We start from the raw sequence: 19,837 nt of genomic DNA, 5'->3' as shown, positions 1-19,837 counted from the left end.
CACTCCGAGTCCTACGTTCATTTGAGCTATGAGCTAAGCAGCCCGAGCCTGCTTGTATTATGTGAGAACGTAAGTTTAAATGGGACTATCCTTATCGTATATCTCGTAGTTGAAGATATAACCGTATGAGAAAGCTTTGGTCATCGATGATAGCTGTCTAAATGCCTCGGCTACATGGTAATATGTCAATAAGAATGCTATTCACATTAGACTTTGAACTTGGACAGTATAATGAAACGGGTTTCTACGTTTCTAGTTGGGCTATACGAGCGGGGATATTGACCTTACGGTCCTATTTCATGACTTATCAGACAACTGATTCTCAGTTGAAAGGTCGCCAGCTCCTCCTCCTAGTTTGCCTCTCGACAGTGATGTCAACAACCACTTTACGCTCCAGGAGGGGTTGCAATGGATATTGATAGGCTGTTCTCTTCCGGGCTCGAATTCACAAGTACATCCTTGATCTCACTGCTCTGTACGTGATTCGGGTCTTTAAAAGGCGTCCACGAGGGTGCTGGATCTATATTCTTTCCTGCCGCGTCGGCAGTATTATTCCTTATCTACCCTCAGATACTAGGCGGTTGTTTTTTCTTAAAAAAAAAGACTCATCATAATATGGGTTCTAATCAGGTTTTTCTTTTCTTGGATGTGATCCCAGAAGCTTCATTCAAGCGGTGGAAGAGAGAGCAAAGGCTGTAATGTATACCGCATCGAAGACACCATATTGGGGTGCGACTGGATTGCATTAATGAGTGTTGAGAACACAACGGTCGGGATATAATATTATAATATTTCTATATTTACCATCATTCGTTTGCACAGTAACTCTGAGGACCCTTGCATTATGTACATGATAGCTAGTCATGGGGCTCGACGCTTACATTGATCCCCGCATAGATTCGGATATAATTATGTCATAACTACTTGTACGCGAGAAGCTACCATACAAAAGCTTTGTCATTCCCTCGTATCAAATATGGATTAGTACAAATACAAGTAAGCGAGAGGAGTGAGAAATAGGAATTCATCGGGTTCTATCGAAATTTGACAAAAGGTAGCGCGGCCAGCTCCCCATCTGGAATCCAAAACTAATTCTAATGCTTCAGGCACCGGTCTTGGTATACTCTTGGTCTTGTGGAAATACAAAGAGTAATTTGATGCATTTAGAAAATCTCGGCATGTAAGTTCAATTGTATCAATGTTTTTGGTCCATGTGCCACCACTAGGTGGTTGGAGGAGACGGATGATGAACTAAGTGCATCTTTGGACGGGTATGCGTTCCAAACTAGCCTCGCCGATGTGTCATACCTCCGAGCATTATCTGAGCCTAATGATATCCGTGAACATAGACAGATGAGCAAAACTTAGGTGGCCAAGCCAACCGAACCGGGTCTGCTCGGAGAACATGATATCTTGTGTTGGCACGTATTCTGGAGGAGTTCCTAAGGATGACAAAGGCAGACTACATGGGCAAAAGATCACAGACAGGTAAGTACGGAATATTGACGAGGCATAATAGATTTCATCTGCCGCACGTCATTACTTGGAGGATTTGGTTTCTCATAGAGTATCCACAAAGAACCGCTAACTCAAGCTGGCATGCACCTTGATCAATTTTACTACTAAAATAATTAGACTATTAGATCTAATAGTGGTTATTAGCAATCAGAGTGAAATGGTGATGTGGGAGAGCCGATTGCTAGAGGTATAGCTTGGAAGCAGGGAGTGTGTAATTACAAAGCAATTCAGGAACACCATATAGCTTCCGACACGACTCGGAGTATCCCGTAATAAAGCTAAGAACATTATCAAGAGTGTGAGATAATCTATGGAAAGCGACCATGACTGTACTCTAGGACAACAAAGACGTACCTAATAATTGCACAAGCAAAATCTATACACATTTTATGGTTTTGGTAATAGATATATAACGACCGGTTGCGCCCTCACCCTACCGAAAGACCTCTGCGCTCATTAAAAAGAAAAACCCCTTTTAGAGTCGTGATCCTTGGAGATTTCTATTACGATATAACTGATTCGAGAGATAAGCTTTATCTGACCTATCGAATCATCACTTTGGCAATATGGATCCCAAGCCTGCCAACTATACACCAGCATATCGTCCGACAGTCGACGAGCTGCTCCAGCGCAACAAGTATTACTCCTTAAATCATATACTATTCACTTAGGTAATTATCTCACGTCGCGTATAGAGACTATGCGGCCACTGTACATAAACCTTGGCCTGACTTGGGCGAGTTGCTGGAATGGACTTCGCCATCCACCATTGTCGGTGCGTGCATTTTTCACATCCAGATCTAAAATTTACGCTTGGACTAATCCTCTGCAGTTGCCTGTTCTGACCCGCGATGCGATCCTCAGCAATTCTTGCAGGGGAAAAGAGGTGGTGAGTTTCACGATTGTTCTTGGTCTTCGCCATGCTTCCTCGATACATGATGCTGAGTTGCACATTTACAGAAATTGCCGCAATTAGAAATTTAGGCGGCCAAGTCGAGATCAGCATCGTGGATATCGCTACTCTAGACAGCGAGTTCCAATTCAAGGAGCTCGTGATTGTTCACCACACTAATTGTGGCGTCACAAGTTTGACGGCAGATGGAGTCTATGAGTACCTGAAGGAGAATCTCCCCAGTACTAGTCAAGAAGAGCTGGCAGCATTTCCGATTGCTCTTTTCTCCAAGTGTGTTCCCTAGTCTTTCATCTTTGTAACCGATCCCTTATGTTTGTCAATGTCTGTCATCAGAACATAAAAGCTGACCGTGGTGCATCTTAGTATGGAAGAGGGAATAAGACACGACTTGGAGGTTGTGCGAAAATCACCATATATCCGCAAAGAGTTGAAAGAATCAGCCAGAGGATTTGTTTTTGACATTAAAACCGGGCTTTTGACAGAAGTAGTTTAAGATATAACACATCTTTACTAATCTAGCTTTATATAGGAAAACCAGACAGATAAGGTTTCTCTTCAACCCTAGCATTACACTGGCAACCTTCTGATGCTACATTTATAGTACTAGAGTTAATCGTCAATATCTTCACCTCATGTAAGACTTCAGCTTACTTATATCCTAGGCAGTTAAGACCAATAAGCTTTTCATTGAAGTTTGGGTTCATGAAACATAAGCTGAATGTGGAAGCTGGGATCACAATCGGTACATAAATCGACTGGTACAATATGAGAGTACTAAAGCAAACCAGAAAGATAATAAGACGAAGGTAAAGAGCAACTGGTCTGATGTCAAGTTTGCAGCACTTCCTAGATTCACGCGCCTCATTTGGCAACAAACAGAAGAGCAAAATTGCTCAAGGTGTCTGTCACGTTGTGCACACTACAGATGTCATTGACAGTAGAATTGGTAATTTATTGGAGCTAGATAGGGCGGAAACTCCTCGCTAAATGAAGAAACATGTTTAGCTGTTGCTTTGCAGACTCACCAGCTTCTTTCTGCGAGAATGTGTTGCCGGCTAAAGTCAGCTCGATGGTGAATTCGACCTGAGTCGATACTGTCGTTCATGAAGAGGTATTCAGATGAAAACCATTGTGTTTGCCAATAATGTTTCAAGTACTCATCGCTGACAGTATTTGCAGCCTCCCCACCACCGCTATTCTTTGTCTAATTATCTCCACAGTTCAGCCAACGTGCAACTCGGCATGTAAACGTTGCTTCCACTCTTCTCACGAATGAAGGCTCATGGATTTACTCGCCTCAGTCTGATCCAAAGTGGTAGCTTTGTCATTGAATGATACACCTTCATAGGCGCCATTTGACCACTCAAACCCCATTGCCGATTCACCGCTTCATAATCTTCTCGGTCAAGCTCAATATCAAAGTTCCACAATATTGTGGATGCAATAAGCCTCATTTCAAGATATGCTAGGTTCTTCCCAATGCATACCCTGGGTCCTGTTCCGAACGGTAGCGATGCGTTCAGGTGGTCCTCTAAGAACTCTGCGTCCTCTCCTAGCCACCTCTCTGGTTTGAAGGTATCAGGATCACGGAAGTTAACAGGCGAGTGTGTTGATACCCATGGAGGTACGGCCACTGTGGTTCCTGCAGGGACACAATATCCGGCAATGGTTGCGCCACCCGGAGGGACTATGCGCTGCTGACTTGCAGGTGATGGTGGGAAAAGACGCAGAGCCTCGTTCAGCGTAGCTTCGAGGTACGTCAATCTTCTAACGTTGTCCCAATTGATGTCAACGTTGGCTGTAAAAGCATTTCTAATTTCCGTTGTAAGTCGCTTGTATACGTCGGGGTGAGTGCAAATGTAGTATGTCCACCCGACTAGAGCCGTCGCCGTTGTGTCAGTTCCAGCACTAATAAATAAGGCCATGTTCAACTGGATTTCAGTTTTGGATAACAGGCTTTTGGATTCGCTGTTCAGAATGTGATACATGAAATCTGTATGCTCCCTGTTAGGGTCTTGCAGGCGACGAACTGTTTTCTCGCAGGAATTGTCTAAATGGATCGATCGCCACGAGGCAGCCTTCGCAGGGACCAGAAGCCATGTCATGAGTCGCTCAAGCCAGGTGCCAACCCCAGATATTCGGCGAATGCCCTGTGTCCAAGTGGCCGCGACGAAAACGTTGATGACAGAAGTTGACCAGTCCGTCGCTGAAGCCTGATCCAAGCACCCAAACGGCTCTGCGAAGCACAGATCGCCCATTATATCAAATGCAAGGTATGTGTCTGTGGCCGTTGTCAACGGATGCAACAAGCGTAGAATATTTTAACATGCGGATTCATACACCAGTCTGAGACATTCACTGCCTGCTTCTCAGATGCCCCTTTTTCGAGCACGGATATGAGTTTCTGAACATGAATTTTAAGAATATTTTCCAGTTTGGCCAATGCGCTGTTAGAGAACAAGTACCCCAAAGCCTTGCGTTGCCGAGTATGTTGTTTGTTCAGCGCTAGGCTCACACCAGTCTCCCCATTGACGTTTCCTACGGCCCCAAGAAATATAGGGCTCTTCTCCATAAGAAGGCCGCCTTTCTTCACAGTCTCGAGTCAGTAAAGAATTATAATGTCCAGGTTAAAGCGCTTACGCGAAACCCATAGATCTCTTCTCGAGCCTCTGTTGTTATAAAACTCAGCTCATTTGGAGAAACTCGCACGACTAAGCCATATTTTTCATGCAGAGACCTGTAGTAAAGGTGCTGATCTCCCTTTACAAGGGCTATTGCGGCAGGCAGCTCTGATAGGCTGTTGAACCAAGGCCCAGGCACTGAGCGTAGCGGGTGAAAGATTCTATTTTGTAAAATACGAATAACGAGGCCAATGATGAACTGCAGAGAATAAGCAGAGGTTGCGGAGTTAGTCAAAGTTACTCACTAGGACAGAAAATGTAGAGGCAACCGAGGTCACAGAGAGCATTTGAATCAGCATGATGGAAATGGGGTGAGCCTGGCTTTTTGCTCAAGGCCGTTGCCAATTTATTACTGATCGTGGGCTGGGAACACGTTTTAAAGATAAGGTTGAGATATTCAAGGTGTAGAGATTAGTTTCATCGTATGGTGAAATCTATGCGCACACACGGTTGCCTCGAGATTCATAAGTGCGACTAACAAGCCCTCGCCCACTCAACCAAGTGAGTTTTTGAAGCAAGGAGACTGAGAGAATATAAACAGTCCCGTTTCGAGTCCGTTATTCTCTCATTTCTACGCGCGTACATACAGTAGTTCCCGTAGTGGTAGTGATGGTGGGGGCGTGCTAACCCGGGATGTTTGAATGGTGCTAGGAGCGTGATGCAGTCGCATTGCAGGAAAAAAATAACCGGAGGAAAATAAAAGGAAAAAATAAAGAGCTCAAAATAGCTCTTGGTGGGTTCTGGTTCACTTCCGACGCGGATGCAACCACACCCCCGCAGGTGAACGCTATTTCTGTGCACCGTATGGAGCACTCTCGCATCCTTGTAGCCTCAGTTGCAGGCTAGGATCCAGATGGTAGCGGGTTGCGTAGTTTGGTTGGTGGGCATATGGAATGAATGAATTGGCTCAGCGTGGACCTTGTCTCAGTTCTGTTTTCCGCCGCTATGGTCTTTATAATATGGTGTAGATACTCACTCGTGTTATCCTCGAGAGAGTGTTCCAAATCATCTCATTGTCCCTGGCAGCTTATCCCTAAGATTTACACTGGCATCAATACTGAAAATGGGGGACACGGCGGAGCTGGCGACGGAATACACCCGGGTTAACAACACCCAGTACGGCACCGGCCTGTTTCTCCTCGAAAGACTCAATCTTGCCCCAGGCATGAGAGTTCTCGATGTCGGATGCGGACCTGGAAATCTCACAGTTCACATCGCACAAATTGTCGGAGACAACGGCAGCGTTGTGGGCATTGATCCCAGCACAGAACGCATTTTGATTGCGCAGAAGATTCAGAAGCCAAACTTATCATTCTCGGAAGGCCAAGCCGAAGACCTATCGCAGTTTTCTACGGGGAGTTTTGATGCAGTCTACGTGAACTCTACATTGCATTGGGTTCAAGATCAACCCGCAGCACTGAAGGAATTTGGTCGCCTGCTGAAACCGGGAGGGCTGCTTGGCATTTCAGGCGGATCAGGCGATACGCTCAGCTCCCAGGAGAAGATCAAAGCCGATGTGCTATCCAGAGAGCCATATCGAAAGTATCCGGAAGAGAGTCCACCCAAGTTTCTCAAGCAACGCGAGCTCGAAGGGCTTTTGAACGCTGCTGGATTCTCAGAGAGAACTTTTGTCGTCAACAAGATCACAAAGTCAACCAAGGACGCCGATGAAATGATTGACTGGTTGGATGCAAGCTCCTCCGGAAAGACGTATGGCAGCATTCCTCTGGAGCTCCGTCCACGTGCAAGGGAGGAAATGAAATCGGAATGGAACAAACTTCTTGTGGCAGATGGAATCCATATGGATATCGATCTCTTGGTGACTGTGGCGGTTAAAGCCTAAGCCGCGTAGTGATGTGGCACTGTACTGTACTGCCTTAGGATTTGTCCCATAGAATTGAGCTTTGTTTGTTTGTATCAGATTCTGGTACCGGTACCTCTTGTCACGTTTCTCCTTTTATGTTGAGCCATGTCAGAATTAGCCATGCTAGGCCGCCTTGTACTGCATACGCGATGTCACTTCGACCGTGGCTGGGAGTGAGCATCCGGCATACTACCTGTGACATGACATGGGCGAATCTTATTGACCGCCAGACGTGTAACCTTTCTTAGCATAGTTCCCCGTGAGTGATATTCTTGTTATTTAAGAAGGGATTATACACAGGCTGTTGTAAGTGAGACCCAGTTGCTCTGGAGCCAAGCTATCTGTTAAATGTTGAGACCATGTTGAAGGGGAGGGCAAAATGTCATCTTCGCGCACTCCGAAACGGCATTCGCAAGACTTAGAGCAGACGGGTAATGATACCGGAACCGATTTCGAATCAATGAGAGCTACATACCCTGTCAATCCTTCAACAAGCCCAAATCCGAAGAATTTCAACCAACGGGCTGGATCATGCACCTCGCTCTCGGTTTGGTGGGACGAGCCAGATGATGAAGATCCCGAAAATCCTGTGAATTGGCCCGCGACAAAGAAATGGGCCAACATTCTGACGGTTTCCGTCATGAGTTTCCTGGTGTAAGATTGAGAGCCTCCAATGGCCAAACTACTCAAGGTACGGCTCGAAGCATCTGCTAATTCTCAGCAGGCCGCTCGCGTCATCGGTTGTTGCGCCGGCGGTAGAGCTTATATCGGCGGATTTTCACTCCAGCTCAACAACATTTCCGACCTTTGTCTTGTCAATATTTCTGCTAGGCTTCGCTGTCGGACCACTGCTTCTCCCTCCACTAAGTGAGCTGTATGGCCGTGTTATTGTCTACAACGTTACGAATGTGCTTTTCGTCGTGTTCACCATCATGTGTGCCCTCTCACACAATGCAGCAATGCTCCTTGGCTTTCGGTTTCTATCTGGGTTCGCAGGCGGGGCCACAATAGCGATAGGCCCGGCAAGTATTGCGGATATTATGCCTCGAGAGAAAAGAGGAAAGGCCGTGTCGCTCTGGGCTGTAGGCACCGTTATTGGCCCAATGGTAGGCCCCATCATCGGTGGTTATGTGGCAGAGATTCTCGGGTGGAGATGGATCTTCTGGATTATCGCAATCATAGTAAGCCACCGCTAAGCTGCCGACTGAGTCAAAAACGCTCATCAAGTTACCTAACCATCGTCATTAGGCCGGCCTTGTCACGGTTGTCGCTCTAACCATCTTAAGAGAGACATACCCTCCAGTGCTCCTGGAAAGGAAGGCAAGACGACGCAGGAAAGAGACCGGAAACCTCAACTACCGGTCCAGACTCGCCTCCGATCTGGGCCTTCAGGAGCTTGTCATACGAAGCATCATGCGACCCTCCAAAATGCTAATCCTTTGTCCAATTGTCACGGCTAGCTGCGTCTACATCTGCGTGCTTTACAGCATCATCTATATATTCTTCTCGACATTCTCAATTATATTCAAAGAGGCTTACGGCTTTTCCACCTTTTATTCTGGGCTGGTGTTCATTGCCTGTGGCATTGGGACTTTGTCAGGTCTTGCTTATCTGGGGTACTTCAGCGACAAGACATTGGTGAAACGGGCACGCGCTGGAAGCATGATTACGCCGGAGGACCGGCTATCCTTCCTAGTGACAGTACCTGGAGCCTTTAGCTTTTCACTTGGGATATTTGTGTATGGGTGGGGAGTTGAAAAACATGTTCATTGGGTCGTTCCTCAAGTTGGAACAGCCTTGACAGGGTTCGGTTACATTCTCATCTTTACAGCTGTCCAAACCTATCTCATCGACACATTCGAGGATCATTCTGCCAGTGTCAACGGGGCAAATGCGGCGCTAAGGGGTCTTGCAGGGGCGCTTATTCCTCTCAGCGGCCTGGACTTGTACAAGGCATTGGGATGGGGATGGGGAAACTCCCTGCTGGCTTTCATCGCGCTTGCTCTTGCGCCACTTCTCTGGATCTTGGTTGTGTATGGTGAGAAGATTCGGAAAACACAGCTGCCCAAATTAAGGCTGTAAAACCTTGAGAACGGAGGCCATTTAATGATAGACAAGACACGTAGTAAATTGACTGTAACATGTATTGTAATGCGGTATCTATCTGCCAAAATACACATGTTGACCACTCCAATCATAACAACACAGGATGCTCATGGATTTGGTCAGCGATCCGATCCATCACCAAGTTGCTAACCACGTGTTGTGCCGTTATCCAATGCGAAATCTACTTTTCTCTAGACTTGCCAGTTACAATCGGCTGACAATGAAGTTGTCCGGTTGAGCCGTGAATCTTGCAATTAGCTCTCTCCGGGAGATGTCCTCCAGATGAAGCTTCCGAAGGCTTCTCCCAGACTGGAAATAATCGACACCAGTAGTCATTTGGGCAAGAACGATAATGGCCTTGATAGGTGACGCATCTATTCCAAGCTTCTCGGCAAGGCTGTGCCAGCAAACAAGCAGATCAGGAACATCCTCTGAGATATTTCGATTTTGAAGGTCGGATGGAGCCTTCAGTCCCTTGTGTGGCCCTGAATTCCTTGCCAAATCCACTAGGTCCAAAAAATCGTGGCCATAGCACTCGTTGGACACTGTCAACGCACTTTTCATGCTGTGGCCAAGTGCGTTGCCTATTTGCATCCTCACTTGATCGACCACAGTCATGGCCTTAGCAACGGAGCTCGTGAGGCCATCTCGATAGAGAAAAAAGTCGCCACCAGTGTCTTCAATGCGACCTGCGTTCATCAGCATCATCAATGGATGAAAGACGCCGTTCACATTTAACAGGCAAACTTCGAGGACACTGCTGCACCAGCAAAGCTCCACTGGTATAATCTCTTGTACCACGTCGTATACTGCTTGACTTGGAGGACTTTGAAGTGCCGCAATGAAGATGAGATTCTTTTTTCCCAGAATCGTTACGACATCTTTTTCCATCCGACAGGAATATGGAGATAGATTGGTCTCTAGGACGCATCCGATCTCGATACCAGCAATGAGAGAGAATAAGTTGCCCGGTATGCAGATAACAGTGTGATGTTGCAGAGGAAATCTTCTCAATTGCTGCAAAACTGTCTCGTGTCCAGTAGATGGAACCGTGATCACGATAGTCGTGGAGAATTCAATGATGTCACCCATATCCGAGGTAATACACACGGGCATAGAACCCTCAATCTTTCCCCGTACTGTCAATAGGCCTTTGTCTATGACCTCGTTGGCATATCGAAAATGGTCAGGGTGTGAATAGACCAGTACCTCTATCCCGCGGCTTTGGAGATCAGCCACAAGGGCGAAGCCGGATGGACCAGCACCGACGATGGACACTTTTCGTTGCATTGCAGCAGTGTCGTATCCAAGATAGTGATTGGGTATGTCTGAACCAGTTGTTGATGCAATGTGATTCATGTACGTCTGATACAGTATGATTCCTTAGAACGGCACTTTGAACGGAAGTAAAGAGTTTACATACTCGTATGTCAGCTGCTACACTTTGAACATCATCCATGATCGCGCACTGCACTTGTTGCAGAGACAGTAGACATGGGGGCTTGGGCATTCACAGCTGCTCAGCTGCGCAGGTTTTCTGATAACCCCTGGTTGCTGGAATGTGCGATTCAGACCATCACGAGAAAGTGCACAGGATTCCACGATTGATGGTGTATACTCACTCTGTAGTTCTAGACCCTTTCCATTCCACACGCGGCAGTCAACTTACTCTCCTAACCCTATTGGCGAAAGTTGTACTCGGAGCGGAGCGACAGGAATGGGCTGAGCAAGTTTGCGCGCATATAAAAGGTCGCGACTGCAATCTCTTTCCCGGCATAGACTCCTTACTATGCAAGTGTCTGTCACATCTGTGGCCCCATCCACATATGCACGAGTCTAGCCAACTAGTCTAGTCCATCCCTTGATGGATGCAGGCTTGGATCTTCGCCCACAACACACCCCTTGTTGTTTGAGGTTGCCCTTAGGACAGTAGCGCTCGTTTTGAAGGATCATCGACTGGTCCTTTGTAACATCTTGCCTTGTTAGTAATCTTGCTGCTCCCCAGGCATTCACGCCTTTGTACATGCTCCTCCAATCGGCGTGTGTAACACCTTTACAGGTCCGTTTGACATATCTGAATTAATCAGTCCGTATATTCCGCCGCATCCAGTTCATGCATTCTTGCAAGGTCTCGAGATTGGATGTATATATTCAAATCACTAGCGTCATGGTAATGGTAATGTCCCTTCATCACTGCAGTAGGAGGGTCAACTGATTTCATGCGGAACATGAATAGTGGTGCTTGCGCAAAGTCTTGTTCCTCCATGACCGCTGCCATTAATTGCTAAGACTAAAATTCCTCACCCAGGAAAATGGATTTTTGCCTAGACATTTTTGGGCAGCAGCCAAGGCTCAACATCCATACGCAAATATGTCTGTGCTTTGCGATGCCCGATGGTGTTGCTCAGTCCACCATCGTCAGTACACTAAAATCTGGCCTCCAGCGGCTAACGGCCAACTTTCCATGGATAGCGGGCCAGGTCGTCGTTGAAGATGAAGAGACTGGAAATTCCGGGGTATTCAAGATTAAGGAGCTGCAGGAAATCCCCTGCTTGGTAGTGAAAGACCTCAGAACGGATACCTCAGCTCCAACCATGATGGAACTGAGAGAAGCCAACTTCCCAATGAGAATGCTGAACGAATCCGTTGTTGCGCCTCGCAGTACCTTTCCCGCAGTCGATGCCGTCATCGGACGCGACCATGGTTCACCTGTGTTTCTTCTACAGGCAAATTTCATCGTCGGGGGCTTGGTAATCACATTCTTAGGCCAGCATCAGACCATGGACATCATGGGGCAAGGACAGATTATGCATCTCCTGTCTAAGGCCTGCTATGATGAATCCTTCACCGCGGACGAGCTGTTCTCTGGCAACCTCCAACGTCAAAACCTCATCCCTATCCTCGATAACTACCAGCTTGGCCCCGAGCTTGCTCGTCATCTGGCTACTCCAACTGGTCCATCTCGTCATGCTCTTGACAAGGACGAAAGAGAGCCAGCTCAGACTCTCTGGGCAAGTTTTACCTTTCGTCCCACATCGTTGGCAACTTTGAAGTCAACTGCTGCCATGACCCTCCCCAGTGGTTCCAGTTTCATATCTACTGATGACGCGCTGAGCGCATTTATCTGGCAGAGCATCATGCGCGCGCGCGCCGATCGCTTGCCACCCGACATAGAGACGACCTTTGCGCGAGCTATTGACGTCCGTTCATATGTGAATGTGCCGGTGACATACACTGGTATGGTACAAAACATGACGTACGCAACGTACGCGCTACGAGAACTCGCCGCATTGCCGCTGGGTGAGGTAGCATCAAGGTTGCGAGCTGCCTTGGAACCCGAGACCACGATCCTCCCTTTCCACACACGTGCCTTGGCCACCTACTTGAACAGCCAAGCTGACAAGTCGCATGTCTCGCCCGCCTCATCGCTGGACTTTTCAGTCGACGTGATAGTGAGTTCGTGGGCCAAAACGAACAGCTACGCCTTGGATTTCAATTTAGGACTAGGGAAACCAGAGGCTGTTCGCCGGCCATGGTTCACGCCTCTACAGAGCTTTGTGTATTTCATGCCTCGAAAGGGTGATGGCGAGATCGCCGTGGCAGTGTGTCTTGAAAAGGAGGCCATGAATAGGCTGAAGGCGGACAAGCAGTTTACGACGTACGCAAGGCACGATGGATGAACTGAGAGGGGAAAAAGATGAAGTTGGAGGAACGGCGGCATATATACCATCATATCCAAGTACTTACGGTGTTTGACCATGTGTGTGTATTTGAAATAAGTAACTAACGAAACTCAGCTAGTATTTGATACTTCAATAGATCAAAGACAGTAATAGCTTGCCATATCTGCAGCCATATGTATGCTTTTCATGGGTCAAGTCGAATGACTCGCAGTATGACATTTATACACTGCTGTGAGGTGACTTCAATTCCTCCTGGAGGCAAAACAAAATTTTGCATGTCTCATGTTGTGGGTGTACTCCAGCGCGCGTTTATGAGACTACCCGGATTTGCCCAAAAAGATAGCATCATTCACTATACATCAACCTCTTCCTGGAAGCAAGTGACACAACGGTTCAATGTCCTCCAGTATTGCCTGTCAAGTGACCGCAGAGCACACTACCCAAGAAAAGACCGCCAAGTACCGACAGAAAGTAGCCAGTATTCATCGTCATAACAGCCACCATACTAGAACAATGTCAGCAAGCTGGCTTAAGTGCTCTCTCACGGATATGTAAGACTGACAGCAGATAGCTCACTCCCGCAATCACCGTATCAAGTGCACCTGACAAGATAGCCTCGCTGGCTCTCCAAGGCCGAGGGGTCGCCTTGATCTCTGACAACTCAGGCTGGAGCAGACCACCACTCCGCCTCTGCCTGACGACAGCAACCACTTTGTATAAGTTGAATCGTAATGCCAGCAGCATACGAAACACGACAGCAAAAGCAATAAGAAATATGCATGCTCCTGCGTACTGCCCGGTCGTGTTGGGCGCAAAAGCTGATGACCAAAGAGGTGTGTTTGTGGCGGTAAAGAACACCATGATCATGGACTCCATGCTCATTGTCATGTTGGATGTTTCCATGGACATTGGGCCGGCTGTAGAAGAAGGCATGGCCATGGCGGAAGTAGCACCCATTGCCATATCCATTGACGATGATCCTGAGTCCATGCCGATGATTGTGGTGTATTTTGCACCGAGTCCCGCGTGAAGAAGAGAACGAACACAAATTGGCGAAATAAAGGAAATCTCAGGTCAGAGACAAGTTAAGCTGCTCACCGCGAGTACGAACAAGAGAGAAAGTAATTTTGTCTGTCTCACATCGACTGTTGGGCTGGGTATGGGAACATGAGCACGTCGCCAGGCTAGGTCGCCGAGATACGAGTCACATGAGAGACCACGACGATAACGCATCAACTTCGTAGAGAAAGAGACAAGCTGTGTGTGTCTATCCATACGTTCAGACTATGCCACTCCGTACTGTAGGCCACAGTAGCTCTTTGAGATTGATCCTTAGTCGCGTATCCTTGCTGTATGTGAGGCAGCTGGATTCTTTCGACGCAGTGACACTCCGCAGACGACATGGGTAGGAAAACTCATGATTACTGTACCACCAGGATGGGGAAGCCGGTCCAAAATAAGTGCGCAAACTTGCTCAAACTGAGCCAACCTTTGTGCTACTGCAGGTGTGACCGAACCACAACGGGAGGACGTTCGCAATCCAGGCCATCTGCTTCTGCATAATTCTAAGCGAATAGGCTACGCGCTTGCCCCTGTCCAGGTCTGCTGTTAGGATCTTCGTGCCCCCATATTCGGGATCGAGCCATGCATGATACGCCGGCTGTGGCACCGGCGCCACAACCGTTCGCGACAGGTTCAGGGGAGTACACACTTACACAAGTACGGAGCACAGAGTGCGCTGCGCCAGGCACCTAACCAGCGAAGCTCCGAAGCCCATGGAAATATACACAATGTAACTTGTTTGTTATCAGCAGGCGCGAACCCGTACTACGTTTGATAAGGTACTGCAGCCGCACGGTGATATCCATCAGAGTGCCCGAGCAGCGCCGGCTCATTTTACTCATCCTCTCCTCGCACCAGCATCACGCACAAATGAATCTCGTGCTGCCTCTGGCGTGAAATAGAACGAAAGAGTTGTTGAATCGGCTTTGAAGAGCATTCACCATGTCCGCCGCCTGGCTTACGCCGCCCGTCACACTGACGGGCAGTCGCGAGTTTACCTGTGACAGCTTTGGCTTCACACAGGAGCAGTGCGATTACTACCAGCAGCGTTGGCATTTCTGGTGAGCAAAACCAACTCTGGCACTACCCATGATAGATCACTTCGAAAACATTGCTAAATAATCATCTCACAAGGTTCATCGCTGACCATGTCTATGCGCTGTCGACAATCGCCTTCCTTATGAGCGTCCTTGGCATCTTCGTCATTGGCAACATTGTCTCGCAACTGCTTGGATATCGAGCATGGCACCGCTCTTCCCCGTGGCAGAAAGTAATCGCAGCAACACGATACTTATCTTACCGCGGTTTCCACGTCCAGGCGCTGCGATGGAACTCGGCCCCATTGGGGCTTCTGCTTCTCGCGGCTGCAGGGACTGTCTTTTTCTTCTGTAAGTTGATTACAAGCTCAGTTGGATGAAACCGACGTCAGAATTGACAGACTATCTTTTCAGGCATGGATCTGATTCCCCAACCATATTACTGGCCAAGTCTGGACTTTGGCGGCTCTCCACCGTTGGGGACAAGATCGGGATGGATGGCTCTGGCATGTATGCCTTTTGTCTTGTAGGCCGCTCAGATTCCCTGACGAACATCGAAAAAAAATACTGATTTTTCCCCTTATTTTGCAGCGCGACGGCCACCAAGACTAACTGGATCACACTTGTCACGGGTGTCTCCCACGAGAAGCTCCAGGTGTTCCACCGATGGATATCTTACGCTTTCTTCCTTCTCGCACTTATGCATACGTTTCCCTTTATCGTCTTTCACATCCGATTCGGCGATATGGTCATGCAGTTCGAGATGGGCCTGATATTTTACTGGACTGGCATCGTAGCCATCATCTTGCAGGCTTGGCTTACTTTTGCGTCTCACAGTGTGATTCGGTAGGTGATAGCATACAATGCAATTCCACCAAGACTGCACATCTGACGCACTACACAGAAACCTGGGTTATGAATTCTTCAAAGCAACCCATCTACTTGCCGCCGCAGTATTTGTCTTGATATTTTTCTGGCATTGCGATTACACCCTGACTTCCTGGTAAGAGCAAAGCTGAAGCTATCAGTATCCCTCCATTTCAGACGCTGATTGTTTCGCAGGCACTACTTCATTGCGACAGCGGCTGTATACGTCCCTTGCTACGTGTATCCATGGCTGAGGACTTGTTTCGAGTACGGTACGCGAGCAAAGGCCCAGGTCATCGTTGAGGATGGCGGCTTCACGCGCATTTCAATCCCGGCGAACTTCACATGGATCCCTGGACAGCACTGCTTCCTCCGCTTCACCGGCTTTGGATTCTTGCAATCTCTTTCGGCGCATCCGTTCACAATTTGCTCCATGCCATCAAATGGAACAGAAGAGAAGTCGGAGCTCATCTTCTACATTCGCCATCAGCGCGGCTTAACGGCACGGCTGTACCAGTCTGCTCTGAAAAACCTGGGTGCCTCCATTCCTGTACTTGTTGATGGCCCTTACGGAGGAATCAACTTGCAATCATACGCTCACAGCGACCATCTTCTTGTCATTGCAGGAGGATCGGGTGCAGGATGGACTTTACCATTCATCGAGCAATTTATCAGGTGCCAGGGAAAGACCGTTGATGAAGAGCGCGGCCAAGCGGCAGACATTGACAGCATAGCGAGAAAAACGAAAAGTAACGAACGCAGCATTCATGGGCCATTTACCCTCCGCGTCATAGTGGCAATTCGAGACGCAAGCACTCGTTTGTGGTACATGAACACTGTCAAGAAGCTGCTATCCGGATACAGGGCATTGGAGTCGGTTTCCACCATTCGTATCCAATTGCATCTAACTGGGGAGGCTGCACAAGAGGTAGATCTGGCTGATAAGGCCCTTGAGTATCCAACAGATGTAAACAAGGCTGCCGCCTTGCCAGAGAACATCATTGCCCAAGAAGGCCGAACAGAGACTGCGGCATCGGCGCTGTTTGACGAGCAACTCGAAGGACGACCTCAGCTCCCGCTGATTATCCAAGAAGAGGCATCAAGGACATCGGATGGAGGTGAATCACTTGCTGTCTTTGTTTGTGGACCAGTTACTATGCAAGATGATGTTCGAAATGCTGTTGCGAAAGCAAATCTAGGCATCCTAAAAGGCTCCAGGTCTGGAGGAGTATATTTGCATTCCGAGCATTTCTCTTGGGCATAAATGCTCATCATCGTTTCAATTATCATAGTAAATAAAAATATCATCTATATACAATTCACATCTTTCAGCAACATATTTCACAGATGGAAACGTTCCATGGCTGCAGTTGGAATATTCGGAAAATTGTAATAAACAGAGTTCTTGTGGTAATCCTGGGTCCGTCGTTTGTGAGGTATAAGTAAGCGATTTACCTTTATGTTTGCAGTGAATAAATTAGTGAATAACTAGTTTTACTATTAACTTATAAATGATAATATATTATATACTCGCCTTCTCTGATTATTTACTAATAGCCACGTTCTGACCCTAGTAATTCCTGACATTGTTTTTGGGATCGTCGGAGCACTTGCGGGTGGTATCCTCGAAAACGACGCAGACAACCTGTCACTTCATGATACTTCGGGCTCAACAAATCTTGGCGACCACTGCCCTCAGGTTTCATAACCTATACCCAGGCAAATAACGTGTTACTCCGATTGCTTATCATAGCACCGTGTATTAGCATATCGTTAGATGTCATTCAGGCATCGGTCTCTCCAACCTTATTAGTATTCCAATGGAATGTGTAACATAGTTCACATTATAGGTTAAAAAGAAATTGTCACTATTTTGACTTTATCAGCGTTTCGGAACAGCATGCTAAGCCTTGAGACCGTCCGAGTGAAGCCATAGAGATGAATGTACCTGAGGTTCACCACGTCCAAGCATCGATAAATAACAAGACGAGAAAGAGGGCAAAAGAATTTGAGAAATCCAGTTGATGCCGGGATACTTCTTAGCATACGTAAGAACGGAGAAATACTCAAAGCAGCGATTACAAACTGGGCCAGTTCATCTGTACTATCAAAAAATTGAAACCTGAAGCAAAACTTGGGTAGCTATAATGCAATTTACAGAACCGGTCATTAACATCATTGCACTTCGATTTGTCTAAGTATAAAATAAGCCCACTGAAATAATGATGGGGTGGTCCTATTTACGCGTTTGGGGGTGCTTAGTGACTCAGGCATATAGGGCTAATACTATACTTTGCACTAAACGTCTGACTGGCCGTTATGGCAGCCAGCCACATAGACACCGTCTTTGGTTAGGTATTCTACAATGTTGCCAGCTGACCTAGTACGTATTGTAAATATTTGCCCCGTAGCGATGGCGCAATCTTGACGATATGGTAGAAAGATTCAGCCAAGGTACCGTCGGGGGAGGGAACCAAGAGTTGGTAATCACGCTTTATGTATCTGCAAGAAGCCGGTTTTCCGATAGTACCTCTTATGTCCGGTGCCATCCTTAGGGTTATTAGTGCTTAGTGTGGTTATTTAGATTACGGCCTGACTCCTTTATCCCTGATGCCGATTCTCGAGTGACCATGCGTAGAGTGGGGAAGTAGGAACTGTTAAGGCTGTGCTGAGGGTGTCCGTAAGGAAGAAATCTCTATCACGTGTAATCACTTCTGATAGATAGGTGGACAGTGATGACTAAATACCCCTACAGCGACTGCGAGGCCGATAACTCTCCTGAGATATGAACTATAAATACAGTGCCTGCTTTCTCTTTCATCGCTTCTTGAAAGTTACCTGTTTCTCAAACCTCTCATTCATAATAAATATATTACCCTAGAACATCAATTTCTGCTCTCAGAACCATATTGACCTCTTTTTGCAAAAGAAAAATATTTGAAGATGCTTATTTATTCTGCTGTCAAGAAGTACAGGAGTAATAAAGCTCAAAAGGAAAGAGAGCAACGTGAAAGGACCCAGCAATCAGGACAAGCTGCCTACAACACCAGCAGCCGACCCAGTCACAATGTTAGGATGACTCAAGGTGCCAATCAGGTCAGTTAAATTCCTATTTAATCCTCCCCAGGGGAATCAATGAAACTTTGGAAGGCTCATAAACAGCAACAATAGCAAGACCAACAGCCACGTCAGCGTTGAATAGCTCTGTCTGAAGGAAGCTAGCAGCGTTTTTGTGCTTCAGCGAAATATGTGAGGATTGAAGGCAAAGATAGATACACTGGATGAGAAGGCGGTGGATATGGCAGTGGACAAGACGGTGTAGTGGGGAATGATCGGTGGTGACATGAAGAGAGAGTAATAATTGCAGCGAAATTAATAAAATTTACTTTATCAGTCACACTATGCAGTAAAAGGTCGGAGCGAGCTACATTTGCGGAAATGAAGTAAACATTTATACAGAGTAGCTAAGAAAAGGGTTATCTCAAGTTTTCCAAGGTGAGGTTAGGGCGGTAATAATCATGCCAACTTCTCCTGCAGGCTGATGCAAAGGAATCGGTAAGTAGTCGGCATCTCGCATGGGTTTCCATATGGGGGGGGGCGGGGTCTCAAAGGAGAGACGTATTGCTATCCGTTTATGGACTGCGTAGTCATACAACCCTGACAGCTAGTTGCAAAGCAATGACTCTGGCATACGATTGGCTACTACCGGAGCCCCATCCTTATTCCTGTCTAGACACATCCAATCGGAGATAACCTGAGGGACCCTTCCTATGCTAACGATATATGGCTAGCCAACATGCGGATTGTTTCAGTCACTTTATCTGCTTATTAGAGGGTTGTTCGGCAATAAGTCGAAGATTATTACACACGATGTGATATCATTGGAGGCATAATACGGAGGCTTTTCGAGATATGACTGAAGTAAAATAAAAATCTATATATATGATGTAATGATGTATGAGATTTATGAAGATACAATTATATTAAAGGAAAGAATGAATGCTGAGATTGCTTTTTATAAAGGAAATGAAGCACAATTATAGGATTTAGGAAAACACCAGAAAGTCAAAACATAACAATTCAAAAAAGAGAGCTTAAAACCTGAG

At 46.9% G+C, this 19,837-nt stretch overlaps 8 protein-coding genes across 8 annotated transcripts; 6 read left to right on the top strand and 2 right to left on the bottom strand.

Moving 5' to 3' along the window:
• Window positions 1-2,084: 2,084 nt before the first annotated feature.
• Triagg1_5527 (uncharacterized protein) lies at window positions 2,085-2,714 on the top strand (the record flags this gene model as incomplete). Its single annotated transcript, XM_062900051.1, has 4 exons — window positions 2,085-2,155; window positions 2,214-2,293; window positions 2,351-2,407; window positions 2,479-2,714. The coding sequence occupies 4 exons, from the start codon at window positions 2,085-2,087 to the stop codon at window positions 2,712-2,714; spliced, it is 444 nt and encodes a 147-aa protein (XP_062755648.1).
• Window positions 2,715-3,292: 578 nt separating this feature from the next.
• Window positions 3,293-5,399, bottom strand: Triagg1_5526 (uncharacterized protein; the record flags this gene model as incomplete). Its single annotated transcript, XM_062900050.1, has 6 exons — window positions 3,293-3,350; window positions 3,457-3,635; window positions 3,919-4,712; window positions 4,772-5,018; window positions 5,072-5,311; window positions 5,358-5,399. The coding sequence occupies 6 exons, from the start codon at window positions 5,397-5,399 to the stop codon at window positions 3,293-3,295; spliced, it is 1,560 nt and encodes a 519-aa protein (XP_062755647.1).
• A 776-nt stretch (window positions 5,400-6,175) lies between these two features.
• On the top strand, window positions 6,176-6,955 carry Triagg1_5525 (uncharacterized protein; the record flags this gene model as incomplete). Its single annotated transcript, XM_062900049.1, has 1 exon — window positions 6,176-6,955. The coding sequence occupies one exon, from the start codon at window positions 6,176-6,178 to the stop codon at window positions 6,953-6,955; it is 780 nt and encodes a 259-aa protein (XP_062755646.1).
• A 400-nt stretch (window positions 6,956-7,355) lies between these two features.
• Triagg1_5524 (uncharacterized protein) lies at window positions 7,356-9,058 on the top strand (the record flags this gene model as incomplete). Its single annotated transcript, XM_062900048.1, has 3 exons — window positions 7,356-7,630; window positions 7,701-8,157; window positions 8,225-9,058. 3 exons carry the CDS (start codon window positions 7,356-7,358, stop codon window positions 9,056-9,058), a joined length of 1,566 nt encoding a protein of 521 aa, XP_062755645.1.
• Window positions 9,059-9,286: 228 nt separating this feature from the next.
• Triagg1_5523 (uncharacterized protein) lies at window positions 9,287-10,372 on the bottom strand (the record flags this gene model as incomplete). The annotated part of the gene is made up of 1 exon (XM_062900047.1): window positions 9,287-10,372. One exon carries the CDS (start codon window positions 10,370-10,372, stop codon window positions 9,287-9,289), a length of 1,086 nt encoding a protein of 361 aa, XP_062755644.1.
• Window positions 10,373-11,469: 1,097 nt separating this feature from the next.
• Window positions 11,470-12,762, top strand: Triagg1_5522 (uncharacterized protein; the record flags this gene model as incomplete). The annotated part of the gene is made up of 1 exon (XM_062900046.1): window positions 11,470-12,762. One exon carries the CDS (start codon window positions 11,470-11,472, stop codon window positions 12,760-12,762), a length of 1,293 nt encoding a protein of 430 aa, XP_062755643.1.
• A 778-nt stretch (window positions 12,763-13,540) lies between these two features.
• Triagg1_5521 (uncharacterized protein) lies at window positions 13,541-13,795 on the top strand (the record flags this gene model as incomplete). The annotated part of the gene is made up of 1 exon (XM_062900045.1): window positions 13,541-13,795. One exon carries the CDS (start codon window positions 13,541-13,543, stop codon window positions 13,793-13,795), a length of 255 nt encoding a protein of 84 aa, XP_062755642.1.
• A 974-nt stretch (window positions 13,796-14,769) lies between these two features.
• On the top strand, window positions 14,770-16,995 carry Triagg1_5520 (uncharacterized protein; the record flags this gene model as incomplete). Its single annotated transcript, XM_062900044.1, has 6 exons — window positions 14,770-14,888; window positions 14,962-15,215; window positions 15,266-15,374; window positions 15,456-15,710; window positions 15,769-15,867; window positions 15,927-16,995. 6 exons carry the CDS (start codon window positions 14,770-14,772, stop codon window positions 16,993-16,995), a joined length of 1,905 nt encoding a protein of 634 aa, XP_062755641.1.
• Window positions 16,996-19,837: the final 2,842 nt, after the last annotated feature.

Source organism: Trichoderma aggressivum, assembly GCF_033847375.1.
Source record: "Trichoderma aggressivum f. europaeum strain CBS 100526 chromosome Unknown scaffold_019, whole genome shotgun sequence".
Classification (NCBI taxonomy): Eukaryota; Fungi; Ascomycota; class Sordariomycetes; order Hypocreales; family Hypocreaceae; genus Trichoderma; species Trichoderma aggressivum.
The sequence above is the reverse complement of the archived record's forward strand: the minus strand, read 5'-3'. Positions and strand labels throughout refer to the sequence as shown.